At 43.1% G+C, this 27,572-nt stretch overlaps 2 protein-coding genes across 2 annotated transcripts in view; one reads left to right on the top strand and one right to left on the bottom strand.

Annotated features, from left to right (window-relative positions):
* The window catches only part of psmd5 (proteasome 26S subunit, non-ATPase 5), a 29,187-nt gene extending 15,162 nt beyond the window's left edge, over nt 1-14,025 (bottom strand). The window contains exons 1-4 of the mRNA XM_080212298.1: nt 13,822-14,025; nt 9,996-10,140; nt 7,335-7,448; nt 5,042-5,170 (exon numbers count right to left, since the gene is read on the bottom strand). Of these exons, the coding sequence (XP_080068424.1) occupies nt 5,042-5,170; nt 7,335-7,448; nt 9,996-10,140; nt 13,822-13,994 (561 nt within the window). The 5' untranslated portion in view covers nt 13,995-14,025. The remainder of the gene's footprint in view (nt 1-5,041; nt 5,171-7,334; nt 7,449-9,995; nt 10,141-13,821) is intronic.
* A 693-nt stretch (nt 14,026-14,718) lies between these two features.
* The window catches only part of ccdc180 (coiled-coil domain containing 180), a 122,256-nt gene continuing 109,402 nt past the window's right edge, over nt 14,719-27,572 (top strand). Inside the window, exons 1-3 of the mRNA XM_080211780.1 lie at nt 14,719-14,805; nt 21,174-21,298; nt 26,025-26,215. Of these exons, the coding sequence (XP_080067906.1) occupies nt 21,239-21,298; nt 26,025-26,215 (251 nt within the window). The 5' untranslated portion in view covers nt 14,719-14,805; nt 21,174-21,238. The remainder of the gene's footprint in view (nt 14,806-21,173; nt 21,299-26,024; nt 26,216-27,572) is intronic.

Raw genomic sequence — 27,572 nt, 5'->3', positions numbered from 1 at the left:
AATGACACAGAGGTGCACTCAGAATAGGGTTCATAATGGTCATGTCACTCTAAATTGATAGATCGGGACTAATAATTGTACTTGCAGGCAGCAATTCAATGAACAAACACAATAATAAAGCACTTTCCTCCAGGTCCCCACACAATGGTGAATAGGCTTACTATGTAAAGGTCGCACTGCCAATTCTGAAGCTTTAAATTACGCAAAGCATAACACAATTGAAGAACCCCAGGGATGCTTCACAGTAATGTAGATTTGACTTGGCTATTCTCCCACATTTATTGATGACAGCTGCACTGAGATTCTAATGCAGCCCATCCAAAGATGTGCAGGTTAGGTGGACTGGCCATACTAAATTGCCCCTCAGTAGCCCAAGATGTGTAGGTTAGAGGGATGAGATACAGTGTAGGGTGACAGGGATAGGGTGAAGGAAGAGGGCTCAAGTAAGATAATCTGAGAGTTGGTGCAGATTCGATGGCCGAATGGCCCCTTCTGCACTGAGAGGATTCTATGATTCAGGGAATAAAGGGAAGGCAGAGAAAAGGGGGAAATTCATATAGTTCCTTGCTGTGGTACAAACTGATGACCAAGAGTAGGTTCACCTCAACTGCAAGGGTTGTGTTGGTTGGGTAGACCAAAACAGGAACATAAAGTTCCTGTCACAACCAAAAAGAACAACCAGTTGCAAAAGTACAACCGGTGGTTTCCTATAAAGGATGGAACACAAAACCTTTGTCAATCAAAAGGCTCATACACCCTCTAGTGTAATTTTGGATGTAACACTTCTAAAAGATAAAATTAGGTAATCAAGAATTATATTGGTCTCCACCAGTCCATGCATAACTCCAAAGTATTGCAAGAGCAATCTCCTAAAATCAATCTTGCTGGAGTTGATACCCTGAATCAATTGCCACAAATCAGTTGCTGTAATGCTTCAAATTTATTTTTCTGACACTGCTCACTATCTTGCATTCAGTACAAGTGAGCAAAGACTGTCTACATTTGTCCTGACCATTACAACAACTTGCTTTTACATTAAGTGGAGAAAATGTGCAAAGCTCTTCATGGAAACATAAGAAAAAAATCTACATCCAACTTAAGGCGGAAATACTGCAGGATGGTCAAAAGGTTGGGTGAAGAGATCATTTTAAGTTCGGTCTTATGAAATGGAGCTGTTTAGAGAGGGAATTCCCAAAGTCCACAGATGAGACAGCTAAAGACAGTGGCTAGCACTGCTGCCTCACAGCACCAGGGTCCCAGGTTCAATTCTGGCCTTGGGTCACTGTCTGTGTGGAATTTGCACTTTCTGCCTGTCTGTGTGGGTTTCTTCTGTGGGTTAGGTGATTGGCTATGCTAAACTGACCTTACTGTCAGGGGGATTAGCTAGGTAAATGTGCTGGGTTGTGGCCTGAGTGGAATTGCTTTCAGGACAGACTCGATGGGCCGAATGGCCTCTTTCTGTACTATAGGGATTCTATGAAACAAAGAAAATGGGTCACAACAGTCAGAAAAATAGAGACTTTGAATGCTTTAGGACTGGAGGTTACAGACTAGAGAAGGGCTACGCCACAGAAGCATTTGAACACAGGTTGAGAGATACAGAAACATGCAGTTACATTGAGCTGGATATCATACTTTATTACTCACTTTTCAATTGATCTTGACTGCCACTATTTTAATTTATCGCCTCCTTAAAACCTGTAATCCTCCATTTCCATTCCAACCATTCCACATTCACCATCTTAATATAAAAGCAAAATACTGCAGATGCTGAAATCTGAAACAAAAAATGCTGGAATCCAGACTCAAAGTGTTGGGTCTATTCTCTCCACAGATGCTGAGATTTTCCAGCAATTTCTGTTTTTGTTTCACATTCACCATCCTCCGCATTGGGTTTTCTTTTCGCTATATTTACCTTTTTCTGACTAAGTTTGAACACATATTCCCTTGCTCAACACCTTTACTGACCATCTTGCTAGGTACCTTGATGAACTCCCCTCTCATCACAATCTTGAACAGCCCTTTTTTTTTAAATCCTCTCTCTCTCTAACTTAATCCTCTGATATTAAGCTCAATAAGACCTAACGGAAAATAAGGCTGGATCAACAATCTCTTTAGTGTCCAAGTAGCCATCTATCAATATCAATACGACTCCACAACAGTAGAAGACTCAGTAATGTCTCAAAATTGTTCCCAGGTAATTTGGAATGGCATCACAAGACAACACATGCAAAATTTCAAGAAAATTTCCCTTGAATTGCATCTTTCGGACAAAGAAAGTTGTGGAGTTAAAAGATAAGACAATGAGGTTAAAGCAAGGCTTCATCTGATGCAACATTTTAAAGCCATCTCGGCCTTTTGGCCAAGATGATGCGTTAGATCAAGCCCAGGAGGGGGGGGAATTTTCTCATTTTGTCATCTTGGATTTTGTTCGATCAAGCCCAAGACAGAATGTGATGTCTCATCTTGGATCTTGTTTGTCCCTCATGTGGGGACTGTGTATTGGATTCAGTTTGAATTGATCTTTCTGGTTGGAATAGAAGTGCCAAAAGGTACACACAAAAAAAAGTTGGGGAGTTAAGGGAATGTTGCAAACTCAACAGTCACTTGTTTCAAAATCTGTGGTTAAAGGCAAGGCTAGCATTAGCCATCTGCAGACATAGCAGGGATGGGTCAAACCATTCACCCATGGCAAAGTTATCTAGGAGGCCACAATGGTTGCTGCTGACACCTTGCTCAAAGATTTGAAAAACAAAGATGAAATTAAGACAGCCATCAAGAGCATGCTGCTTCATGCTTCAATAGTAGCCAGAAAGATGGAATTGTCTGAGGATGTCTCTCAAAAAAATATTGACTAATCAGGCTGTGAATGTTTCTCACTGCAGTTTGATGAGTCAGTAGACTTGACAGATACGGCCCAGCTGATTGCCATGTGAATGAAAACATTCAAAAATGCAACAACAAAAGGAAGACTTTCTCACTCTTTTGCCACGCAGAGGACAAGAAACAAAGATGTCTACAATGAATTTTAAAAAGGTATGTGACTGAGGAAAACACTCTGATCAAGAAACTGGTTTCAATCACAACTGATGTTGCACTGTCAATGCAGGCTTTGTTGACCTGGAATTCTCCTCCTTTGTCAATTGCCACTGTGTTATCCATCAACAAGCATTAACAAGCAAGGTTATTGACTCTTTTCATGTAATGACAGTTGTTGTCAAGACATCATCTTGATTCGTGCCACAGCTCTGCACTATCGCTTGATGCCATCTAGTGGATTAATCCTTCATGCAGATGTGTTGTTGGATAAGTCAAGGAAATGTCCTCCAGAGATTTTTTACACCTGTTCCTTGAAATTGTCACCTTTCTTAAATCAAGAAATGAGGTCACACAAACTAGTCACCCATTCACTGACTCTGTCTACACTTCCCGTTGCCTCGGAAAAGCAGCCAGCATAATTAAGGACGCTACACACCCTGGACATTCTCTCTTTCATTTTCTGCCATCAGGAAAAAGATATGAGTCTGACGTCACGTACCAACTGACTCAAGAACAGCTTCTTCCCTGCTACCATCAGACTTTTGAATGGACCTACCTTGCATTAAGTTGATCTTTCTCTACATCCTAGCTACGACTGTAACACTACATTCTGCACTCTCTGCTTTCCTTCTCTATAAACGGTATGCTTTATCTGTATAGTGAATAAGAAACAATACTTTTCACTATGTTAATATGTGTCAATAATAAATCAAAAAAGGTGTACAGCAAGCTGTCAGATAATGCACAGTTGCTAGACTTGGCATTTGGATGAAGAGCAAGATCGAATGAGCTGAACTGTGATCTGCAGGCAAGTGACAGAGATGTGCCACACATGATCAGAACAGTAAATGTGTTCAAGCTGAAACTGGGCCTCTGGTCCTCCCAGTTAAAGGACAAAATTACTGAGCACTGCTCAAATCCGCAGAAAATCCAATAGTAAGTCAAACAGTGTTAGATCCAAACAAGTTCTTGGCCAGCCTGAACAAATTGAAAAAGGAATTCAGATGACCTCAGGACTTACAGACACGATGGAACAAATCATTACGTTTGTCTCGAATCTTTTTCTTCAAGTGCAGATTGGAGAACTGAAGGCAAAATTTCAGCAGATGTTTGAAAGAAAAATCAATGGGCTTGACATGGAAATAATCACTATGCAAAATGACAGAGCTGAAAGCTAGGTCAAGGGACAACGACTCTTAGGGACCTGTAAACGGAAAGAAGCATCCACTCTGACATTGTGTGCTCTCAAAATGAAGGGTTTGTTCCAAACACTTGAGAGATGGCATTTTCCCCAGATGAAAGCCATCAAGTCTAAGTATCGCATGCATCTCACAGATATCCATCTAATGGACTGAAAGAGAATGGCCATCTCAACTACAACTTCATAATACTCACCAGTATGCAAGCACAGGTATCATAAGAACATGTGGAGATGCTAGCATTGGACTGGAGTGGGTACAGTAAAAAGTCTCACAACACCAGGTTAAAGTCCAACAGGTTTATTTTAAATCACGAGCTTTTGGAGCACTGCTCACCCGATGAAGGAACAGCACTCCAAAAGCTTGTGATTCCAATTAAACCTGTTGGACTTAAACCTGGTGTTGAGAGACTTCTTACCGTGCACACTGAGAACAGGTGAATGTTACACACAAGTATATTTTGGGGGGTTTCAGTAAAGTTAAATTTTTTAAAAGTAGATCTCGTGCTGCATTTTGATGATTAACGTGATCTTGTGCTTAAAAGGGTTGGAAATCACTGCTTAAAGTGAACTATCAATCTTAAATGATGAATGCACTTTGGAAAAAAAACGTGAACAATGCGTGTTTTTAATATATTGTGTTAAACACAACCACTGGCACAAACAGTGAATTGGTGTACTAAAAAGGTACAAAATGAATTGGGATACATTGAAAATAGCAGAGACTTTCAAAAGTGATAAAGGATACACCATTATTGAAAGGAAAAAATTTTAGGAGATCAAATCCAGCAGATGGCACTATACCTCATAGATTCTGTAGCGTACCACATCATTCGTACCCATGACATCTTTCAAATCTTGGAGCATACTCGTCATAAACAGTGCATCCAGTCCAGCTTTAGTCTGGGCAACTTTGGAAAGGGATTTGATTGCCTGATCAAAAAGAAGCAGCAATAAATTTCCTACCATTGTCATTTGGTCCCTTAATTATCAAGGGAAAAACTACGCAAGACAAACAAAACAATGCATAAAGCTCTAAACACATTTGTACATTAAACATATTATACAGTGCACTTGTAGAAACGTCCAACTCAAGGTGCTTCACAGGAGCATCAGGAATCAAAATAAGACACAGCTACAAAGGAATATCAGGTCAAATGGTCAGAAGCTTGGCCAGGAGGAGGTTTTATGAGTGTCTTACAGAAAAGAAAGAAAGGTAGACTGGTAGAGATTTAGGGATGGAATTCTGCAGCATAGGATCCAGGTAGCTAAAAATACAACTATCAATCATGAAGCAGCCATGATCAGAATTAGATATGTGTAGATTTCTCAAAGACTGTGGGCTACAGAAATTACAGATAGGGAAGGGCAAAGACATTTGAATAGAGGAGTTGGAATACAGGCTATTAAATTCAGGTGTCTTGTTGAAATTGGGCAAGACATTGGTAAGGCCACACTTGGAATACGGTGTACAGTTCTGGTCACATTATAGAAAGGATACTAAATTAGAAACAGTGCAGAAAACATTTACTAGAACGCTACCGGAACTTGACAGATTGAGTTATAGGAGAGGCTGGATAGACTGGACTTTTTTCTCTGGAGCATAGGAGGCCAAGGGATGATCTTATAGAAGTCTATAAAATGATGAGGAGCATAGATCAGCTAGATAGTTAACATCTTTTCTTAAAGATAGGGGTGTCTAAAACTAAACAGCATAGGTTTAAGGCGAGAGGGGAGAGATACAAAAGAATCCAGAAGGGCAATTTTTTTCCACACAGAGGGTGGTGAGTATCTGGAACAAGCTGCCAGAGGTAATAGTAGAGATGGTACAATCTTGTCTTTTAAGAAGTACTTAGACAATTACATGAGCGGGATGGGTATAGCAGGATATGGGCCAAATGTGAGCAATTGGGACTAGCTTAGGGGTTAAGAAAAAAGGGTGGCACGGACTAGTTGGGCCAAAGGGCCTGTTTCCATGCTGTAAATCTCCGACTCTATGAGATGAAGGTACTTTAAAGCAAAGAGGAGAATTTTAAGACCTTGAACATGGGATTCGACCTAGAGCTAATGTAGATCAGTGAGCATATTGGGTAATGTGTGAATACGACTCAGCACGCATAGACAGGAGCAGCACAGTTTTGGATGACCTCAAGTTTATATGCATAGTTGCCATATGGCTCAAGCAGAATTAATATGCCTGGGAACATTGGTACTGTATATATAAAAACATTAAACAATGATTTGCATTCACTGGTCAAAATGGGAATACTCTACTACAGTAACCCTGAATTTGTACTGCAAGTTGTATTTTTGATACATTTTACTGCCAATTTTTGTTTCTGTTGCCTGTTCTTGGTAGGTAGATAGCTTCTGAACTTGGAACACTAACAACATGCTTTTTTCATTCATGGGATGTGGATGTAAAAGTTGGGCCAGCGTTTACTGTCCATGCCTAAATAACCTTGAACTGAGTGGCTTAATGATCATGTCAGGGGTCATTTAAGTTTAGGTTTACTTATTAGTGTCACAAGTAGGCTTACATTAACACTGCAACGAAGTTACCGTGAAAATCCCCTAATTGCCACACTCAGGTACTTGTTTGGTTACACTGAGGGAGAATTCAGTGTGGCCAATGCACCAAACCAGCACATCTTTTGGACTGTGGGAGGAAACTGGAGCACTTGGAGGAAACCCACACAGACATGGGGAGAATGTGCAAACTTTGCACAGACAGTGACCCAAGCCAGGAATTGAACCTGGGTCCTTAGCGCTGAGAGGCTAACCATTGTGTCACCATGATGCCCAATAAGAGTTGGTGGTGGCACAGTGATATTTTCACTCGACTAGTATGCCACTCGGATTTAGAGTTTCTTTTGCACAAAAAGCCAATGGCCAAATGGCTCCTTCCTGTGTTGTAGATTTCACTAAAACTTTGCACCAAGCAAGTTAGTTACCCTGACAGCATTTCCCACCTATGACAAGAATACATTTTTTCAAACCATGTCAAGAGGCAAAACTGCCCCTGTGGTGGAAACATTAAACCTCAGCTTTCAGAGGACATCCGTAACCATTTGACTTACACTGCGATTGACCTCACCTCTTTTGCAACAGATATTTTCTTGCCACCAATGCTGTGAATCATCTCCCGGAGCAGCTCGGATGAGCCAATAATTAATGGGACAGCATCTGCATTTTCCACAATTCGTCCAATCTGGAAAAGTTAATATGAGTGTAAAGACACTGATATGAACAACATTCTCCCAACAGGGGGAAATTAGAGATTTTATTTACACAGTTGTCTCAGCATTAAAAAGATTTAGCTTGTACAATGTGTACTGTTCAGCACAGTAAGAAGCCTCACAACACATGGTTGAAGTCCAACAGGTTTGTTGGTAGCACAAGCTTTCGGTGCATTGCTTCTTCTTCAGATGAGTTGCTTCTTCTTCACACACCTGAAGGAGGAGCAATGCTCCGAAACCTCGTACTACCAAATAAACCTGTTGGACTTTAACCTGGTGTTCAGAGACTGCTTACTGTGCTTACCCCTGTCCAATGCCAGCATCTCCACATCATTATCCTGTTCAGCACCAGTACGTACATATTTAAAAATACATTTCAATCACAAATTTCCATAACATTCTCAATGCATTATTGTTGAATTGCCAGGAACAACACCCAAAACAAAGGTACGTTTACATATTCGTTACTAATTACAGAGCACAATGTCCATGCTAATTCTGATGTGTAAATCGATTGGTTCTCCAATATGCAGGACCTTAGTCAGGCTGCATTTAAGCACCATGAACAGTTTTTGTCTCAATACAACATTGTCACACTGCAAAAAGTGCAAAAAAGACAAGAATGGTCCCAGAACTGAGATTAAAGCTATAGGGAAAGACAGAATAGGTTAGGGCTTAAAAGACTCAGGAAAGACAGAATAAGTTATTTTCGAAAAGACTCAGGAAGTGATCTGATAGTACCATGTAATGTTATGAGTGAGTCAGACAAGGAAGATAATGACTAATATTCCACCTCAGAGAATCCAAAACTAAGGACATAAATACAAGACAGTTACTAAGAAAGCCAAAAGGGAAATAAGGAAAGAGTGGTTAGAGTGTGAACTCTGCACCACATGAAGTGGTTGAGAATTTTAATATTTAAAAAAAATTCATTCATGGGACATAGGCATCGCTGTCCACTTTGGTAGGAATAATGGTAGGAAGGACTATTACTTACGTGGCGAAAAGCTGCAGCAGGCGACAGTGCAGAGGGACCTTGGGGTCCTTGTGCACGAGTCGCAAAAATCCAGCCTGCAGGTACAGCAGGTGGTCAGGAAGGCTAATGGGATGCTGGCCTTCATAGCAAGGGGGATTGAATATAAAAGTAGGGAGGTCTTGCTGCAGCTGTATAGGGCACTGGTGAGGCCGCAGCTGGAGTACTGTGTGCAGTTTTGGTCGCCGCACTTATGCAAGGATATTTTGGCCTGGAGGGAGTGCAGAGGAGGTTTACTAGGCTGATACCGGAGTTGAGGGGCTTGAGCTATGAGGAGAGGCTGAATAAACTAGGCTTGTACTCGTTAGAGTTTAGAAGAATGAGGGGAGATCTCATTGAGACATGTAAGATGATGAATGGGATGGATAGGATAGAGGTGGAGAGACTCTTCCCGCTCAGAAAGGATAGTAGGACTAGGGGGCACAGCCTCAAGATAAAGGGGGGGTGGTTTAGAACAGAGTTGAGGAGGAACTTCTTCACTCAAAGGGTGGTGAATCTCTGGAATTCTCTGCCCGTTGAAGTGGTGGAGGCTGCCTCGCTAAATATTTTTAAGATGCGGGTTGATGGGTTTTTGATAAGCAAGGGGATTAAGGGTTATGGGGAGAGGGCGGGAATATGGAACTGAGCCACGACAGATCAGCCATGATCTTATTGAATGGCGGGGCAGGCTCGAAGGGCTAGATGGCCTACTCCTGCTCCATGTTCTTATGACTGCCCAGCATTTATTACCCATTCTAAGTTGCCCCTGGAGTGCAGTTAAGAGTCAACCACATTGCTGTGGGTCTGAAGTCACACATAGGCCACACCAGGTAAGGACTACAGGCTTCCTTCCTTGAAGGACATTAGTGAATCAGATGGGTTTTTCTGACAATCAACAATGTTTTTATGGTCATCAGTAGATTCTTAATTCCAGATCTTTTTAGTGAATACAAATTCCACCATCTGCCGTGGTGGGAATTGAACCTGGATCCCTGGAATGGAGTTGAATAGCTTAGATGCTTCCTGAAGGAAGGTAGACAAACATGAAAAGAAAGGAGGACGCAATAAGGTAGAGGGAATGTAAGCAACTCATGTAGAGAATGAGCATCAGCACAAATCTAATATTTGACTGAATGCCTCATCATTAGACTTTTAATGAAAACCTCCTCCTGCTGTGGTGGGAATTCAGGTGTCGAGAGCATTATCCCAGGATCTCTGAATTACTAATCTAGTGACAATACCACTACCACTCCTTATGGTTTTAGATTACACTTTTAGACGATTATTTCAAACCTTCTGTCATTACACAAGTTGTGTGCACACAGATTGACTTTCCCTTCTCTCCAAGCATTTTGTTAAACTGCAAAATCAAAGTATAGGCACAGTCCCAAAATGCAAATTACTACCATGGCTGAAAATCCAGATGTTAATCTAACGTGAGTTTTAAAGCAGGTGAAATCAGTAGGAAAGGTAGATAAATTTGAAGAAAAATGCACTTCCACCTTACCTGGGACATTGCCAGGATTTTAACAGTGTCATCAGAATGCTGAAGTCCCTTCTGCAGTTCCGCCTTGAAATTTTGAGCCAGGTAGACCGGATCCAAAGCTTGCAGAAGTCGATCAAGAATTGCTACACACGTATCGATTTGTTCCCTGAACAAAAAAAAAGGACAATTGGATTTAGGTAAACAGAATAAAATGTGAACTGGTAGACAGCTTACTAGGTTGTCAAGCAAGTGGAAATACCGATAAACACTGCATGTCAGTAGAGACATTTTGAGCTTTCTGCACTTGGAGCACAGGCAACAGTCACAAGGCAGTATTTACCGTCCATGCCCGATTGGCTTGAGGTCACTGAGAATGAACTGTTAGGTTGATTGGCCATGCTAAATTCACCCTTCATGTCCCAAAGTATGCAGGACAGGGGGATTTGCAGGGTAAATAAGTGGGGTTGTAGGGTAAGCCAGGGAAAGAACCATTGTAGACTTGATGGGTCGAATGGCCTCCTTTGGCACTTAAGCTGATAGGAAAATAAGGAAACATTTTACAGAGTGGTTAGAATGTGGACTCTGTACCACAGCAAGTGGTTGAGATGAATAGCTTAGGGATTCTATATACTCAAAACTTAAAAATCAAAAAGACTCCAAATGGCTCAAGAGGGAGGAACAAAAAAAAACTTACATTCAGACAGTGCCATAGTATTATGCCCTAAAAGATTTCACAATCAATTAATGAGTATAATTGCAGTTGTGGGTAAACTTTGCTGCCAATTGTATACAGCAAGGTCCCACAAACAGCCTTGAGATATGCAGAGCAATCATTTTGGATGAATGCAGTAAATCAGAATGGATAGTATTAATTTAAGAGCTTGCTAATATAACACAGACAATGCTTTGTATTATAAGTCAGAAGGAGGGAAAGTTCAGCTTGGTGATAGAGAAACAGGATAAAGTATAATGTTCCAAAGTAGCTAATTAATAGCTGGCATTTGCGAAGCTCACCAAAACTGAAGAATTTTCAGAAAGGGAAAAGATATCCTAGGTAAAAGGTTGTCAATGTTCGATGGTGCTGGAAGAGTTGACCATAGACCATGAAGTATAGGAGCAGAAGTAGGCCATTCAAGCTATTGAGTCTGTTCCACCATTCAACAAGATCATGACTGGATAGACAGGCTGAGAGGATTGTTCATTCGCTCCAAAACCTCAACTCTGCCTCTTCGTGCTTCTGATAAAGTGCTTCAATGAGCTCAAAGCCCTCGTGAACTCACCTTCTACACTTTGGACGATCACAAGCCTGGAGATGGCGGGTTGCTTGCCTCTTCAGGGATGCTTTGAGGACATCCTTAAAGCACTTCCACTGTCATGGGAGTCTGCAGCCACCAGTTTCTAAATAAAGCAACTGCTTTGGGCATGTGGTGTCAGACATAGAAACTACATGTTTGACACTCTAGCAGAGTTGGTCAGGAGTGATTATTGCCTCAATGCTGGAAAGTTGGCCTGAGAGAAGACACTGCTGTAGAACTACCTTGCTTGCTACCATATTTGGAGGATTGCTGGTGATACTTCTCCAGTGTTTTGAGGTGCCTGCTGTAGATTGTCCAACTCTTCGCAACATATAGGAGTGCAGACATCACTGCTGCCCAGTAAACCATGATCTTAGACTCAGATTTGAGATCCTGATCCTTGAATACTGTTTTCCTCAGGAGCTGAAGGCTGAGCTGACTCATGAGGGAATGACAAATTTCATCATCTGTCTCTCTTCATCGAGACGAGACTCCCAGGGTTCGGCAAATAGTCTACATTTTCCAGGAACTCAACATTTCAAAGGAGAGAGGTGTTTTGCTGTTGGGGATAGTTGGAAGAGTACTGTGGTTTCCTTCTTAACATATCTCATTAACCAGCTTTAACATAAGACACATCACAAGAATATTAAAAACATGATACCACCACACAAGATGACATTATGTCACATGTCCAAATGCCTAATCAAAGAGATTAGGCAACTGGAAGCACAGTCACCATAGTGAAGCAATTAAAATCAGGAGGCCAGAATTAGAGTAATGAGTTGTGAGGTTGGAGGAGATTCCAGAAATGGGGAGTAGTAACAGGGTAACCAGCCATCCTGGAATTTACAGAATCGCCTCATAATGGAAATGACTTTCATATGTCTGATGCTGTATGTTGCTAGGAAACTTTATCCCATATTTCAGACCTTTAAGCATTATACATGTGCAGTGCACATTTGCACTGCTCCTGACCCAACAGTCTTGCCAGGGCTCTCTCTCCTGCTCTCCCACCCAACAGTACGGACCACCATACGAGTCATTTAATTTCCACACACAGAAGGAAAAACAATAGAGGGATTTGAAAACAAGGATGCAAATTAAAAAAATCAGGACGTTGCCTATAAGTCAATAAGCACAGAGGACAGGCAAAATCATAGATTCCCTACAGTGCATTCAGGCCATTGAGTCTGCATCAACTCACCAAAAGAACATCTTACCCAGGCTCACCCCCTGCATTTAGCATGGCTAATCCACCTAACCTGCACATTCCCATAGAGTGTGGGAGGAAACGCACACTGAGAATATGCAGTTACCACACGGACAGTGTCCCAAGGCTGGAATTGAACTGGGTCCCAGGCAGTGGAAGGAGAATGGCACTAAGTCATGATGGTTGTATCCAAAGATGCGGAAGTTAAGTTCATTTATTAGTCACAAGTAGGCTTACATTAACACAGCAATGAAGTTACTGTGAAAATTCCCTTGTTGCCACACTCCAGCACCTGTTTTGGTACACTGAGGGACAGTATGGAAGGAAGCCATTCAGCCCATCAAGTCTGTACCAACCACAATCCCATCCAAGCCATATTTGTATAACCTCACATTTACCCTGCTAATTCTCCTGACACTAGTGTCAATTTAGCAAGGCCAATCAACCTAATTTTGGACTGTTGGAAGAAACCCACACAGGGCAGCACGGTAGCAGAGTGATCAGCACTGCGGCTTCACAGCTCCAGGGACCTGTTCTGAGGAACTGAGTCACCCCCTCAGCAATCAACTCACCTGTCATCACCATTCAGCAGATTGAGATTCCCAGTTTGGGTCACTGTCTGTGTGAAGTTTGCACATTCTCCTTGTGTCTGCATGGGTTTCCTCCATGCTTAAATTGCTCCTTAGTGTCCTGAGATGTGTAGGTTAGAGGGATTATTGGGTAACATATGTAAGGATATGGGGCAGGGTCTGGGTGGAATTGTGGTCAGTGCAGACTCAATGGACCCAACGGCCTCTTTCTGCACTGTAGGGTTTCTATGATTCTATGACACAGGGGAGAAGGTAAAAAGTCTGACAACACCAGGTTTTAGTCCAACCTAAAACCTGGTGTTGTCAGACTTTTTACTGTGTTTACGCCAGTCCAACGCCGGCATCTCCACATCATGACAGGGGAGAAGGTGCAGACAGTGACCCGAGACCAGAACTGAACCCAGATCCCTGGCATTGTGAGGCAGCAGTCCTAACTACTCTACCACCATGTCAACCCACTAGGTGGATTAGCAAGGTAAATATGTGGAGTTGCAGGGGTAGGGTTGGATAGGATAGTCCAGCAAGAGACTCATAGGCTTGATAGGCCAATCGGTCTCTCTACACCAACGAATTCTGTGATTCAGAGTTGAACAATCACATTAGGCAGAGTGTGTAAAGGAGCACAGAGAGGGCAGGGTACAGCAAAACCCTCGGGTGGGGTAAGACAGGGCAGCTGCGCCACAGGCAAGGCGACACAGGCTGCAGGGTGGGAGTGAGGAGGATCTGAGTCACCCCCTCAGCAATCAACTCACCTGGAGTCGCCATTCAGCAGATCGAAGAGGAGGCCGAACCGTAGGCCGGTTTCCAGTTCCCGCAGCGTGCTGAGCGGCAGCGAGTAGACGACGGTCTTGAGGCTCCTCAGCTCCTCGAGCGGCTCCTCCAGCTCGGCGATCTCCCGCAGCAGCTCACCTATAGCAGCCGCCATCTTGGGACCGCGCTTCCTCTCGCGAGATCTCAGCTTAGCTCCTGGCCCCGCCCATTACCACGCCCACAACAGTGACATCGCGCCAGATGTTGAATAAAGGCCCCACCCCCTAGACAGCCCACCTATTCGGTCCCGCCCACAATGGGGATATCTTGCCGGGGTTGAATAAAAGCCCTATCTCCGGCCACGCCCACATACGTGGCCCCGCCCACAACGGGACAGCTTAGTTGAATAAAGACCTGCCCTTTAACACGCCACATACTTGGCCCCGCCCACAACGGGGACATCTCTCCGGGGTTGAATAAAAGCCCCATCCCATGGCCACGCCTACATACACAGCCCCACCCACAACGGAGACATCTCGCGAGAGGTTGAATAAAGGCCTCGCCCCGTCCACTGCTCTGGCCCACCCACACAGGAGACATCTCGCGAGATTTTGATTAATGTTTGCATAAAAGCAAATCACTGCGGATGCTGGAATCTGAAACTAAAAAGGAAAATGCTGGAAAATCTGCCAGACCAGGCTAAGATGTTTCCAGCATTTTGTCTTTTGGTTTTGAATAACGGTTACCGTCTGTGGCCCCGCCTACATCCCTGGCCCCGCTCCCGCCGGAAGCTATGGCCCCGCCCACCTTGGAGACATCTCGCGAGAATTTAACAGCAGCCCCGCCCCGCCCCTCCTCGCTCCCTGGGACTTTGTTGTCTCCCCGTTGCCAGGGGCAACCTGGTCTTTCAGGCTGGCTGTATTCTCAATCCCTTTAGACCAGTTCCACACAGCAGGGATGCCTGAGTGATTAATGTCTGCTTTAAGGTGAGTAAATGTATAAAATAATGAGGGGCATAGGCAAGATAGATAGTCAATATCTTTTTTCAAAGGTAGGGGAGTCTAAAACTAGAGGGCATAGGTTTAAAGTGAGAGGGGAGAGATACAAAAGTGTCCAGAGGGGCACTTTTTTCACAGAGGGTGGTGAGTGTCTGAAACAAGCTGTCAGAGGTAGTAATAGAAGTGCGTACAATTTTATCTTTTAAAAAGCATTCAGAAAATTACATGGGTACGCTAGATATAGAGGGATATGGGCCAATTGGGATTATCTTAGGGGTTTTAAAAAAAGGGCAGTATGAACAAGTTGGGCTGAAGGGCCTGTTTCCATACTGTAAACCTCTATGACGTTGACAAGGTATGTTCGATATTTGTGGAACTAATAAGGGGCTTTAATTTTACAAAGAGTTTGCTGTAGGCAAGAGGTAGAGAAATGTATCCCAGCAGTTGTGGTGGAGGCTAAAACTGAGGATCATAACGACAAAAGCAAAATACTGCAGATGCTGGAATCTTAAACACAGAAGATGTCGGAAAATCTCATCAGCGGCTGACTGCGTCTGTGGAGAGAGAACAGTAAGAAGTCTCATAACACCAGGTTAAATAAAGTCCAACAGGTTTATTTGGTATCACAAGCTTTCGGAATGTCACTCCTTTAGGTGAGTCATCTGATGAAGGAGCAGTGCTCTGAAAGCTCGTGATACCAAATAAAGCTGTTGGATTTTAACCTGGTGTTGTGAGACTTCTTACTGTGCCCACTTCAGTCCAACACCGGCACCTCCCTATCATGGCTACCACCGAGAGAGAACAGAGTCAACGTTTCAAGTCTGGATGACCCTTTGTTAGAGGTAAAGACAAAGAAACTTGGACCACCATAGAGTTGGATGGGATGCTCTATCAAAGAGACAGTGTAGGCTTGATGGGCTGATCGGTCTGTCTGCACCATAACAATTCTGTGATTCTGATTTGAACAATCACATTAGGCAGTGTGTGTAAGGAAGTGCAGGGTAAGCAAAAAACTCGGGTGGGATAAGACAGGGAAGTTGCTGTATATATACTGTGAGGGTGAGAGGTTGGAGGCTTCGGGAGCTGTACTTGATAGGAATAGAATGGACAACGGGAATGCGAATGGTGATGATAAAGGCTGAGAAACAAACTAAGAGCATCCAGTAAGAGATCAAAATATGCTTGAAACATTTGCTCTATTCTCTTTTCACAGATGCTGCCAGACCTGCTGAGACTTTCCAGCAATTTCTGGAAATATTGTGGATGCTGGAGATATGAAATGAACAGTAAGTGCTGGAAAATCTCAGCAGGTCTGGCAGCATCTGTGAAGAGCAGAAACAGAGTTAAAGTTTCGAGTCCAATAGGACTTTTTCCAAAGTGAAGAGTCAGATGGGACCTTGAAATGTTAACCCCTTTTTTTGCTTCAATATAATATGGTCACCAATAAATGTAAGAGTGAATTTAGGAGAAACTTCATTACCTAGTGAATTGTTTAGAATGTTTTAAAAAAGGTTTATTTATTAGTGTCACAAGTAGGCTTACATTAACACTGCAATGAAGTTACTATGAAAATCTCCTAGCCGCCACACTCTGGTGCCTGTTCGGGCACACTGAGCGAGAATTTAGCATGGCCAATATACCTAACTAGTACATCTTTCAGACTGTGAGAGGAAACCAGGACACCCGGAGGAAGCCCACGCCGACATGGAGAGAACATGCAAACTCTGCACAGACAGTGACCCAAGCCAGGAATCGAATCCAGGTCTCTGGTGCCTTGAGGCACAGTGCTAACCACTGTGCGGGATAGTTGTGGGAATTAGCATAGATGCATTTAAGGGGAAACTAGTACACCAGCGAGCAAGAGGAGACTATGAAGATGGGATTTCATGAAGAGGGTGGGAGGAAGCTGATGGACAGCATAAAGTTCCAGCAAGGATTAGCTGAGTCAAATGGCCTGCTTCTAGGAGGAATAATTATGTTTTCTATGTGATCTCCTGCAGCATCATCTTTACTGAGTCAGAAGAAATGCAGTTTTTAAAGTAAATATGTTCTTAAAATTGCTGAGATTCCTTGTCCCAACCCATCATACATAACAGCAGCCAAATGCCAATAAACACAGAGTGCAGCCAAATTGATGTTGTTTATTTACGGGTTCCTCTGTTGCCCCCTCTCCCTCGGGTCTCACCCCATGTATTTTGAGTTGCCTCCAAAACTCAATGCATTCTGCCTGAAAAGATGGTGGAAACAGATTAAGTAATTCCTTCAAAAGGAAACTGAATAGATGCTTGAAAGAGTCATACAGTCCCTATAGAGTAGAAGGAGGCCATTTGGCCCATTGAGCCTATACCGACAGTCACAGCCTGGCCCGAACACTGCAGCCCCACTTACTTACCAAGCTAATCCCCCTTACACTAAAGGGCAATTTAGCATGGCACCTAATCCATCAGTCCACTTAACCTGAACATCTGTGGACTGTGGGAGGAAACCGGAGCACCTGGAGGAAACCCATGCCGACATGGGGAGGACGTTCAAACTCTACACAGACAGTCACCCGAGGCTGGAATTGAACATAGATCACTGGCGCTGTAAGACAGTAGTGATAACCACTGTGCCACTATGCTGCCCTGAAAAGGAAGGGTTTGCAGGGCCATAGGGAGTGGGCAAGGAAGTGGAAATAATCAGGTAGCTCCTTCAAAGAGTCCATGCCTGCACAACAAGCTGAATGGCCTCATTCTTTGCTATATCATTCTGTGATTCTTATCCTTTACATAACTAAAATTTTCCTCAGGAAGCGAGCATCTGTCCAGAGGTCATTGCTTTGTGAACAAATTTATGAAAAAAAGCCCCTGTAAACAACACAATGTTGATTTTTTTTTGTTGATTTGCATTTATGTTTGGAGCACAAACATTTTTATGAGCTGACCTGAGTTTTTCCTTTGACGTTACTGCTTTCAGATTCCTTCAGGGAAGGAATCTAAATAGGCACACCAACGCAGGATTGTTGGAAATTTCTCTTCATCAAAAGTTGCTTGACTCCTCCTTAAGGCTAGGCAAAGATCTCCATATATTGAGTAGATCCTCACCTAGTATCACACAGAATTCCTGAACCAATTATTAGGGAAGAGTAGCTGATATTAATATCTGATTCTTAAGAACATAAGAACATAAGAAATAGGAGCAGGAGTAGGCCATCTGGCCCTTCGAGCCTGCCCCGCCATTCAATAAGATCATGGCTGATCTGTCATGGCTCAGTTCCACTTTCCCGCCCTCTCCCCATAACCCTTAATCCCCTCTCTTATCAAAAACCCATCAACCCGCTTCTTAAAAATATTTAGCGAGGCAGCCTCCACCACTTCAACGGGCAGAGAATTCCAGAGATTCACCACCCTTTGAGTGAAGAAGTTCCTCCTCAACTCCGTTCTGAACCGCCCCCCCTTTATCTTGAGGCTGTGCCCCCTAGTCCTACTGTCTTTTTTGAGCGGGAAGAGTCTTTCCACCTCTATCCTATCCATCCCATTCATCATCTTATACGTCTCAATGAGATCTCCCCTCATTCTTCTAAACTCTAACGAGTACAAGCCTAGTTTATTCAGCCTCTCCTCATAGCTCAACCCCCTCAACTCCGGTATCAGCCTAGTAAACCTCCTCTGCACTCCCTCCAAGGCCAAAATATCCTTGCGCAGGTGCGGCGCCCAAAACTGCACACAGTACTCCAGCTGCGGCCTCACCAATGCCCTATACAGCTGCAGCAAGACCTCCCTACTTTTATATTCAATCCCCCTCGCTATGAAGGCCAGCATCCCATTCGCCTTCCTGACCACCTGCTGCACCTGCAAGCTGGGTTTTTGCGACTCATGCACAAGGACCCCGAGGTCCCTCTGCACCGTCGCCTCAGAAATTTTATTTTTACTGTACAGTGCTCTCAAATGGGCTAAAATGAACCACCTATCCTTTAAAGTCATCAGTTACGAGTATTACTGCCAGACCTTAATCTAGTATTCAGAGTCAGAACTCTGGCCTTGACTTGTTGGGACAGTTTAATGTGGAGTCTGAAGCTACCCCTTCTAACGCAAAAGCAAGAATAATATGTACCTGTGAATCACTGGTAACTCCATCTAATCTAATGTGAATATCAGCCCAAAGATCATGGGTAGAATTTTCTGCCTGTTCATGCCAGTGGGATTTTCTGGTGCCACTGCAGTAAGTAGAGATTTGGCTGACTGGAAATTCTTCGTCTTTGCTTCAGGCGGTGATGGGTCAGGAATGGCCAGAAAATTCCAGCCCATATTCTGTTTTCTAAGCACTATATCAAAAAGATTTTTTCTTTATTTTTTCATGGGATATGGGTGTCAATAGCAAGGCCAGTATTTATTGCCCATCATTAATTGTTCCTGAACTGAGTAGCTTGCTAGGCAATTTCAGAGATCATTTCAGAGTCAACCATATTGCTGTGGCTCTGGAGTCACATGTAGTCCAGGCCAGGTAAGGATGGCAGATTTCCTTTCGTAAACAGCATTTATGAACCAGATGAGTTTTTTTACAACTGATGATAGTTGTCATGGTCATGATTACTGAGAGTAACTTTATAGCACAGATTTAACAATTGATTTTCAGTATTACTGAAAAAAGGGACACGCTGTCTCATTTTTCTGTCTTGCCCTCATCAGGACAGATTCACAAGAATGCCAACTGCAAAGGGAACAACAATTTGTACTGCATGAGAGGACAGTGCTGATTGGTTGACAAGTGGACTCTGATTGGCAGAGGTGTTGCCATGGAGAATGCACCATCAATGATGATCTTAAATTGGTTGCTCATGTAATTCTGAGCATGTCTTTTTTAAAAATGCTTTGTTGCATTCAGCTGAAAGTCCTTGGTAGGCAATATTGGTGACGAGGATTGGACTGTTAAAATATATACAGAGGTTAGCAACAGGAACAACGCCCTAGATGAAGTTGGGATCCAGGTGGTGGCTGCGTTGCCTGCGCCTGCCGCACAGTCTGATTTAATCCTTATATGGCGGACAAAGAATTATGAGCTGTCTTCTCGTTAGTACAGTAATAGTTATTCACACACACAATCAATACTATGTTATCGTACAGAATACTGAAGTTCAAGTCCAAAACTAGACCTTGACTTAACTTTTGCATGTTTGGCAAGTATCCAGGCAGATATTGACCTTTATCTGTGTGCGGAGACCAGCACTTAAAAGCAACTGCGTAGTCTGGTCCTTCGGTCTAGTCTGATACTCTGGCTCTTTCCTCCTTTGGTGTGGTGGTTGTCCTCATGGTCACTTGTTTTATTTCAAAAATATACTTTATTCATAAATACTTCAAAATTAACCATTACAGAAACAACATTTCCAATAATTACAAACAGTGCAAAAAGTAGTCATTGTTATAATTTCCTTAACTTCAATATTTTGCGGTGCTCAGTTCCAAGACCTTACATTCATTACAGTTCAGTTCTTCAACAAACTTTATACATTTGTCACATTTCACTATGTGCTGTTTTTACAGAGAAGCACATAGTTACGCAGTCTGATCCCTCAGTCTGCCTTGGTTGCAAAATTTTATTACCGTTGTTGTGGTTCATTAGTTGGGGAGAGAGAAAGAGATTCTTCCGCTGTGCAGCACTTTTATATCTAATTGGTTTTGCTCCCTTTTTGGTTATTGCCAATCAATCGATCAGGGCTTGATCACCCTGATTGATAAGGTTCAATTAGGTGCTGCCACACCAATCTCTGGGTGTGTACCCAACGGCCATGCCTTTTGGTGCTGGAGGCAAATAGATCACATATCTCCCTCCCAAATAAGGGGTTTAGGCGTCCTTGTGTCTGGTAAACAGCCTGGTTTGACTAGAAAGTGTCCCTTGTCCTTGGGATGGCCTATATCTGTGTATGTCTGTCCAGTTGCTTTGAAGTGCTGCAGCCTGTATGTTTTTATACTTGTCCAATTACCCTGCCATGTCTTGTAAATTGCCATCTTAGATGGCCCATTTGGTGCACTTGGAAGGCAATAGCTGGCCAAGGGTCAGGATTGGGTAACTGGATTGTGAATAAGACCAAGTTGAACCACAGAAATTGAAATCTTCATGCTGATAAACGCATTGACTCACTTGAAAACTTGTCGGAGAATGACAGTATTATAATTGGCTTATATGAAGAAGTGAAAAGTTATTGAAGAATTGTTAATACTTTACTTATTTTTCTGGAGATGAAGCATTGTGGGGAAAGGTTGCAGATATAAAATTGTTGTTCCGTATTCATCTTTGTTTGGACCAGCAGAATAGTTTCTTCCTATACTTTCCTCTGGAATTGTATTCTCCTCTAATAATGTTCTTTCCATCCCTTTTAGAAGCAGAATTCTTCCTCACTCAGTGCTAATTAATTTTGAATGAGTGAAGCGCACTCCATTCCATCATGGGTGAAGTTCGTGTTGTACCGAGTGGAAAAGTCTACAGGCAAATCTTTGACGCTGAGGTAAAGACAAAATAACCAATCACACAGTGCTCCTTATTTAAGGGCTACTTTTGCAATGACTAACCTATCTCTTAACTTGAGGTGTGAATGCACAGGGAAGTGGAATTGGCAGGATGCGCTCAAGATGAAGGTAGAAAACATATAAAAGAAGTATGGAGTTCTGATGCAGCAGAAATTCCTAATTTTGAATTTGAGATTGATGGATTTCTGTTAACCAAGGTTTGAAGGGGCATTGAGTGAAGGCAGATCCAAAGAGTTGGGTTGCAGATCAGCCATGATCGCAATGAATAGCAGAATAGGCAGAAGGAACTGAATAGCCTTATCCTGTTCTTCCATTCTCAGTCTCCAGTGAGAAACTGGAGACTGTTCGCACTGTTGTGAGCCTGGATCACATTAATTCAAGGATGTCCAAGTATCTGCTTTTGTACCAGACAATTTATATTTCAAGGATCTGGCCCCATTCTGGTACCAAATAGTGGCATTGGGCAGCACAGTGGTTAGCACTGCTGCCTCACGGCACCAGAGACCCAGGTTCAATTCCAGCTTTGGGTGACTGTTCGTGTGGAGTTTGCAAATTCTCCCTGTATCTGCATGGGTTTCCTTTGGCTACTCCGATTTCTTCCCATGGTACAGAACAATGTAGTAAGAAGTCTCACAACACCAGGTTTAAGTCCAACCAGTTTATTTGATAGTAATACATGTGATTTCCTATTTCTGATTTCCGTGACATGTAATACATGGGATTACTATCAAATAAACTGGTTGGACTTAAACTTGGTGTTGTGAGACTTCTTACTGTGTTTACCCCAGTCCAACGCCGGCATCTGTACATCATGACAGAACAATGCCGTTTTGCCAAGGCAGCAGGAAGTGTAGACAGAGTCGATGGATGGGAGGCTGGTTTGTGTGATGGATTGGGCTACATTCACGACCCTTTGTAGTTTGTTGCGGTCTTGGGCAGAGCGTGAGCCATACCAAGTTGTGATACATTCAGAAAGAATGCTTTCTATGGTGCATCTATAAAAGTTAGTGAGAGTTGTAGCTGACATTTCCTTAGTCTTCTGAGAAAGTAGAGACATTGATGGGCTTCCTTAACTATAGTGTCAGCATGGGGGGACCAGGACAGGTTGCTGGTGATCTGGAGACTTGAAGCTCGACCATTTCTACTTTGTTCCCGGTGGTGATTTAAGCTGAGAATCGCCACACTTCAGTTGAGAGGCAAGGTTGAGAAGGCGGGGCTTTCATGAATAATCTCAGCCAGTACAGGAATTCAACCACTCTGTTGATGTCACTCTGCATCATTAACCAGCTGTCCAGCCAAAGAGTTAAATTGACCCTCATCTTTAGTTATGATGTCAGCAATGACACCAACTGCGTGAAGAACAACCTGTCCTGTATCCTTATTAGATCCTCATTGAACAGAATGTTATGCTCCCTCCCAATGGGTTCTGAGGTGGCTGGGGGGAGGAAATAGCATGAACCAGATTTCCTCTGGGATTCTGCCTGCCGCAGCTTGACATTTCACAGTGGGAAGTCTCACAACACCAGGTTAAAGTCCAACAGGTTTATTTGATTGCATAAGCTTTTGGAGTGTCGCTCCTTCAGGTGAGAAGAAGTGATGCTCTGAAAGCTTGTGCTACCAAATAAACCTGTTGGACTTTAACCTGGTGATGTGAGGCTTCTTACTATGCCCACCCCAGTCCAATGCCAGCATCTCCACTTCATTTTACAGTAGGGCAGACCGTGGACTTTTGACAGAATCATGGCTCAGTTAAGGACTATAAATGGCCAGTCAATGGCCCCCTAAGGGCCTTTCCCCACCCAGTCTCTATTTTTGATGGTGGGAAATAGGAAAAGTTCTCACGCTTGGGCTGGAAGGCGGAGGGGGGGCTTAACTGGCAGGCCCCTTCCAACTGGGGGCTCCTTCTGGGACTGAAGAACTGGAATCTGGAACTCCCTTCCTAAAGGCACAGTGGTGCATCTACACCACATGGAGTGTAATGGTTCAAGGAGGTGGCTCATCACCACTTTCTCAAGAGCAATTGGAGATGGGCAACAAACATTGGCCTTGCCAGCGCTGCACATATCCTATCAAAGAAAAGCTTGTCTGATATACTGCTGACTGGCAGGGTTATAATCTCCCTTGATGTGTCAGTTGAGCTTTCGTCACCAGCCTCCTTATGTTTTGAAAGCTTTAAAATAACAATCTGAGTTATATGCGCAGATATTGCTTTCTTTGATTAAGGTATGGGCAGCAGTTATTGATAGGTTTAGTGTACAAGAATGGAAGTCACTCTTAGTGACAATCAGTCAAAATACACTCGTGTTCTTGACAGAGCAGTTCTATGGAACAATCAGCACTGTGATTTATGGAAAGACCATGGGTGGAGAAATCATCAATATTTTTGACAGAATGGATGGGATAGGCAGCTTTAAATTGTGATTGAATGAGTAAAGCTAAATTCATTCAAATGGAGCAGTTACAATGCAATTTAAAAAAGCTCTAGGCAAAAAGTTCTCAAATAGCACCAAGTGATTTATGTGACGTGTGAAATATTGAAAGAATGGTCATTGTATTGAGCAGTTTAAAACTATTAACAATAAAAAAATACATAGGGGATAAGGCCTAAGGTCATTTCATTCAGTTATTAGACTCATCCAAGTTCCAGTATAAAAGTAAGTGATGTAATATTACAGGACAGCTTTTGTTATTTTCACCAGGATTTATAGAATTAGAAGCAGGAGCAGGCCATTCGGCCTTTCAAGCCTGCTCTGCCATTCACCTCTATCATGGCTGATCATCGAATTCAATATTCTTACGCCCCGCCCCCCTCACCCTGGATTTTCCTCCCACAGATTGAGAGGAATTTGCTCTGCCTTGCCCTTGATCTTATCAGGAGAGTGGGGAGGTGACCAAGATGAATGGAGGAAAAGCTTCCACTACATGTGCTTTCTCACTGGAGACAACAGAGACTAACACCAGAAGGGCAGGGAGTGTATTCTAAATTGGGGCACCTCAATGCCAATTTATCACATATAGCAGATGTTGTTCTGGGCATCAAGGTGGCATCATGGAGTCGATCAGCTTTGCCTTTGGGGGCCACAGTCTCTAACTACTGAAAGTAGTGATGAAGGTTAAATAAGATCGTTAAAAAGCGCAACTGTTTGGGATCAAGTTGAAAAGTGTTTGCTCGTGCAGATCCTTGATTAGACCACATTGCTGTGAATAGTGGATAAAAACAAATTACTGCAGATGCTGGAATCTGAAACCAAAAGAGAAAATGCTGGAAAATCTCAGCAGGCCTGGCAGTATCTGTAAGGAGGGAAAAGAGCTGACGTTTCGAGTCCAGACCACCCTTTGTCAAAGCTGTAAATAGTTCTGCTCTCCAGATTACTAAAATAATATTGAAGAAGATATAACAATGACTTATCAGGAAGATACTGAAACTGAAAGTTTATATCCATCAGGGCAGAATGAATGGACTGGGATTCTTTAGAATAAAGGAAACTGTAGAGCGACCTCATAAGAGTCTTTATGATTGTAATGGGTTTGCTAGGATCAACACGTAATGAAGTTGTTTCTACTAGAACCAGTACCAGAAACCAGAAACTCCTTGTCCAAAGAGATTATCTCTCTCTCTCTATGACATAGTCATTGTTTTACAACTGCAAAATGCCTTGGGACATTTTGTTATGATAACGGTACAATATAAATGTAAATCATTATTGTTGCTGTTAGAATGTGGGACTTGTGACCATAGGAGTGGTTCAGTTGAATAGCATTTAAGAGAATTCAAATAGACACATGCAGGAGAAAGGAATGGAAAGGTATGGTGATGGTGGGTATTTCAGATGAAGAAGGGTGAGAAGTGCTTCAGGTGAATCAGAAACACCAGGATCACCAGTTGGGCTGAATGGCCTGTTTCCATGCTGCAAAGACTATGAGTGGCATTTAATAAAAGCATCAGAGATTTCACCTCCCTGCTCTCGGGAATCCTGCCGAGTCACCTCCTTTTGGGAAGGCCAGCAGAACTTAGTGCCAGTCAGGCACTCAATGGGGCAATGGCAAGCCTTTGCTGGGTCAAGGATCCCAGGGTGGAACTGATGCTCTCCCAAGAGCCACCAGCCAATCAGAGGCCTGCAATTGTACAATGCTCAGCAATGCTGCCAGTGGAACAAAGGTAGCTGCCACTTACACACACCTGAGGCCCATGGTTGCAGAGGGACTCAGGCCACAGCTTTGAGATGACAGGATGGAATGTCATGGGGAAGGGTTTGCGGGAGAGGTGTGTCAACAGGAAGGGCAGGCCCCCGCCACTCCAACCCTGCATTTCCCTTCCCATTGCTGGGTCCTTCAATCAGGTACTGAGTGTCTTTGAATGAGGAACATTCCCTGGAAGTTTCCAAGCAATCCTGCCAAGGTTTGATTCCTGGGCTTCCCACCCCCACCACTGGGTGAACACTGCAGAAGAGCGGGATCGGACCCTTATATAGGTATTAATTGCATACTTCTGGGCTTCATTAGTTTGTAAAACAGAAAGCTGATTCATGTGAGCTATTAGAGTAGAACATGTTGCAGTGCAATTGCTTTCATCTCAATTCTGGCAAAGCTTAAAAATATCACCAGCCTGAATAATATGATGAGAAATATTATTTTTGACTTTCTATCAGTAATTTCATTTAAAGAGATAAATTTCATTTTTTAAAAAATTGCTCATTTGTACAGGTTCAACTTGTCCGTACATTGGGCGAAACAAGAAAAAAATCCCAGCACCATGGAGTTCCCTTTGACGGTAAGGGCATTCCCATTGTTCGGAATTTGGATATGCCGAAAGGACAAGTTATCTCACATCGCCAGCGTCTGTGGATGGAAGGGTTATTAAATGATGGCTTCACTGGAAATCCAGTACTACGCAGGTAACTGCATAGAATCAATCTCAGTTTGATACTTGGACTAATAGATTAATTTTGACGGACACCATCTGCATTTAATGACACCCATGATGTGGAGATGCCGGCGTTAGACTGAGGTGTGCACAGTAAGAAGTGTCACAATAGCAGGTTAAAGTCCAACAGGTTTATTTGGAATCACGAGCTTTCTGAGCGCTGCTCCTTCATCAGGTGAGTGGAGAGCTACATTTCACAAACACAGCACGTGTAGACAAAGGCACAATTGCAAGATGATGTTGGAATATGTGTCTTTTCAGGTAACCAAGTCTTTACAGATATAGACCATGCATGAGGGATAATCACAGGTTAAAGAGATGTGAATTGTCTCAAGTCAAGACAGTTAGTAGGATTTTGCAAGCCCAGGCCAAATATTGGGGGTTACATGTAGTGTAGCATGACCCAAGATCCCGGTTGAGGCCGTCCTCATGCATGCGGAACTCTGATCCTCGGGTAAGTGTTCTCCAAAGTGGCCTTCAAGACCCAATACAACATAGAATCACTGAACAGAAACTGATAGCCAAGTTCCACATGCATGAGGACAGCCTGAAATGGGATCTTGGGCTCATGTCACACTACGTGTAACCCCCACCATTTGGCCTGGGCTTGCAAAATCCTACTAACTGTCCTGGCTTGAGACAAATCACACCTCTTTAACCTGTGTTTATCCCTCTCTCCACTCGCATTGTCTGTACCTGTAAAGACTTGATTACTTGAAAAGACTCGCATCCCAGCCATTATCTTGGCAATTGTGTCTTTGCCTATGTATGCCATGTTTGTGAAATGTAGCTCTCCACTCACCTGATGAAGGAGCAGTGCTCCGAAAGCCCGTGATTCCAAATAAATCTGTTGGACTTTAACCTGGTGTTGTGAGACTTTTTAATGACATGAATAGCAACTGATAATAAGGCAGCAATCTAATCAGTGGGTTTCAAATGGCCTCTCATTTTCATTTCAAGCAGTAAATAACAGTGATGATTCCATGAGAAACAACTGCCTTTGAAAATCACGAAATTTGGATGTTAGTCTATTGCACTTATTAATTTCATAGTTTTCAATTTTCTTCCTTCTTGTCCCCCTCTTTCCCTTGGAATTACAAAATCAGGCTGAAATTCGGTTTTACAGCAGCATTCCAATACTTGGTCCAAGCCACCAGTCATTCCCTGTGAACCTTAACAGTAAGTATCAGCAGGCCACTGAATTGTGGGAGCACCGCAGCTTGAACCTGATGCGGTCCTCCCGAGGTGTCCACGCTTAACCACTTTCAAAAAGGATCAGAAACAAGGAATTATAAAAGAAAATGCTGGAAATACTCAGCGGGCCAGGC

The sequence above is a fragment of the Carcharhinus amblyrhynchos genome, chromosome 25, assembly GCF_965287045.1.
Source record: "Carcharhinus amblyrhynchos chromosome 25, sCarAmb.v2.hapA, whole genome shotgun sequence".
Lineage (NCBI taxonomy): Eukaryota > Metazoa > Chordata > Chondrichthyes > Carcharhiniformes > Carcharhinidae > Carcharhinus > Carcharhinus amblyrhynchos.
The sequence above is the reverse complement of the archived record's forward strand: the minus strand, read 5'-3'. Positions and strand labels throughout refer to the sequence as shown.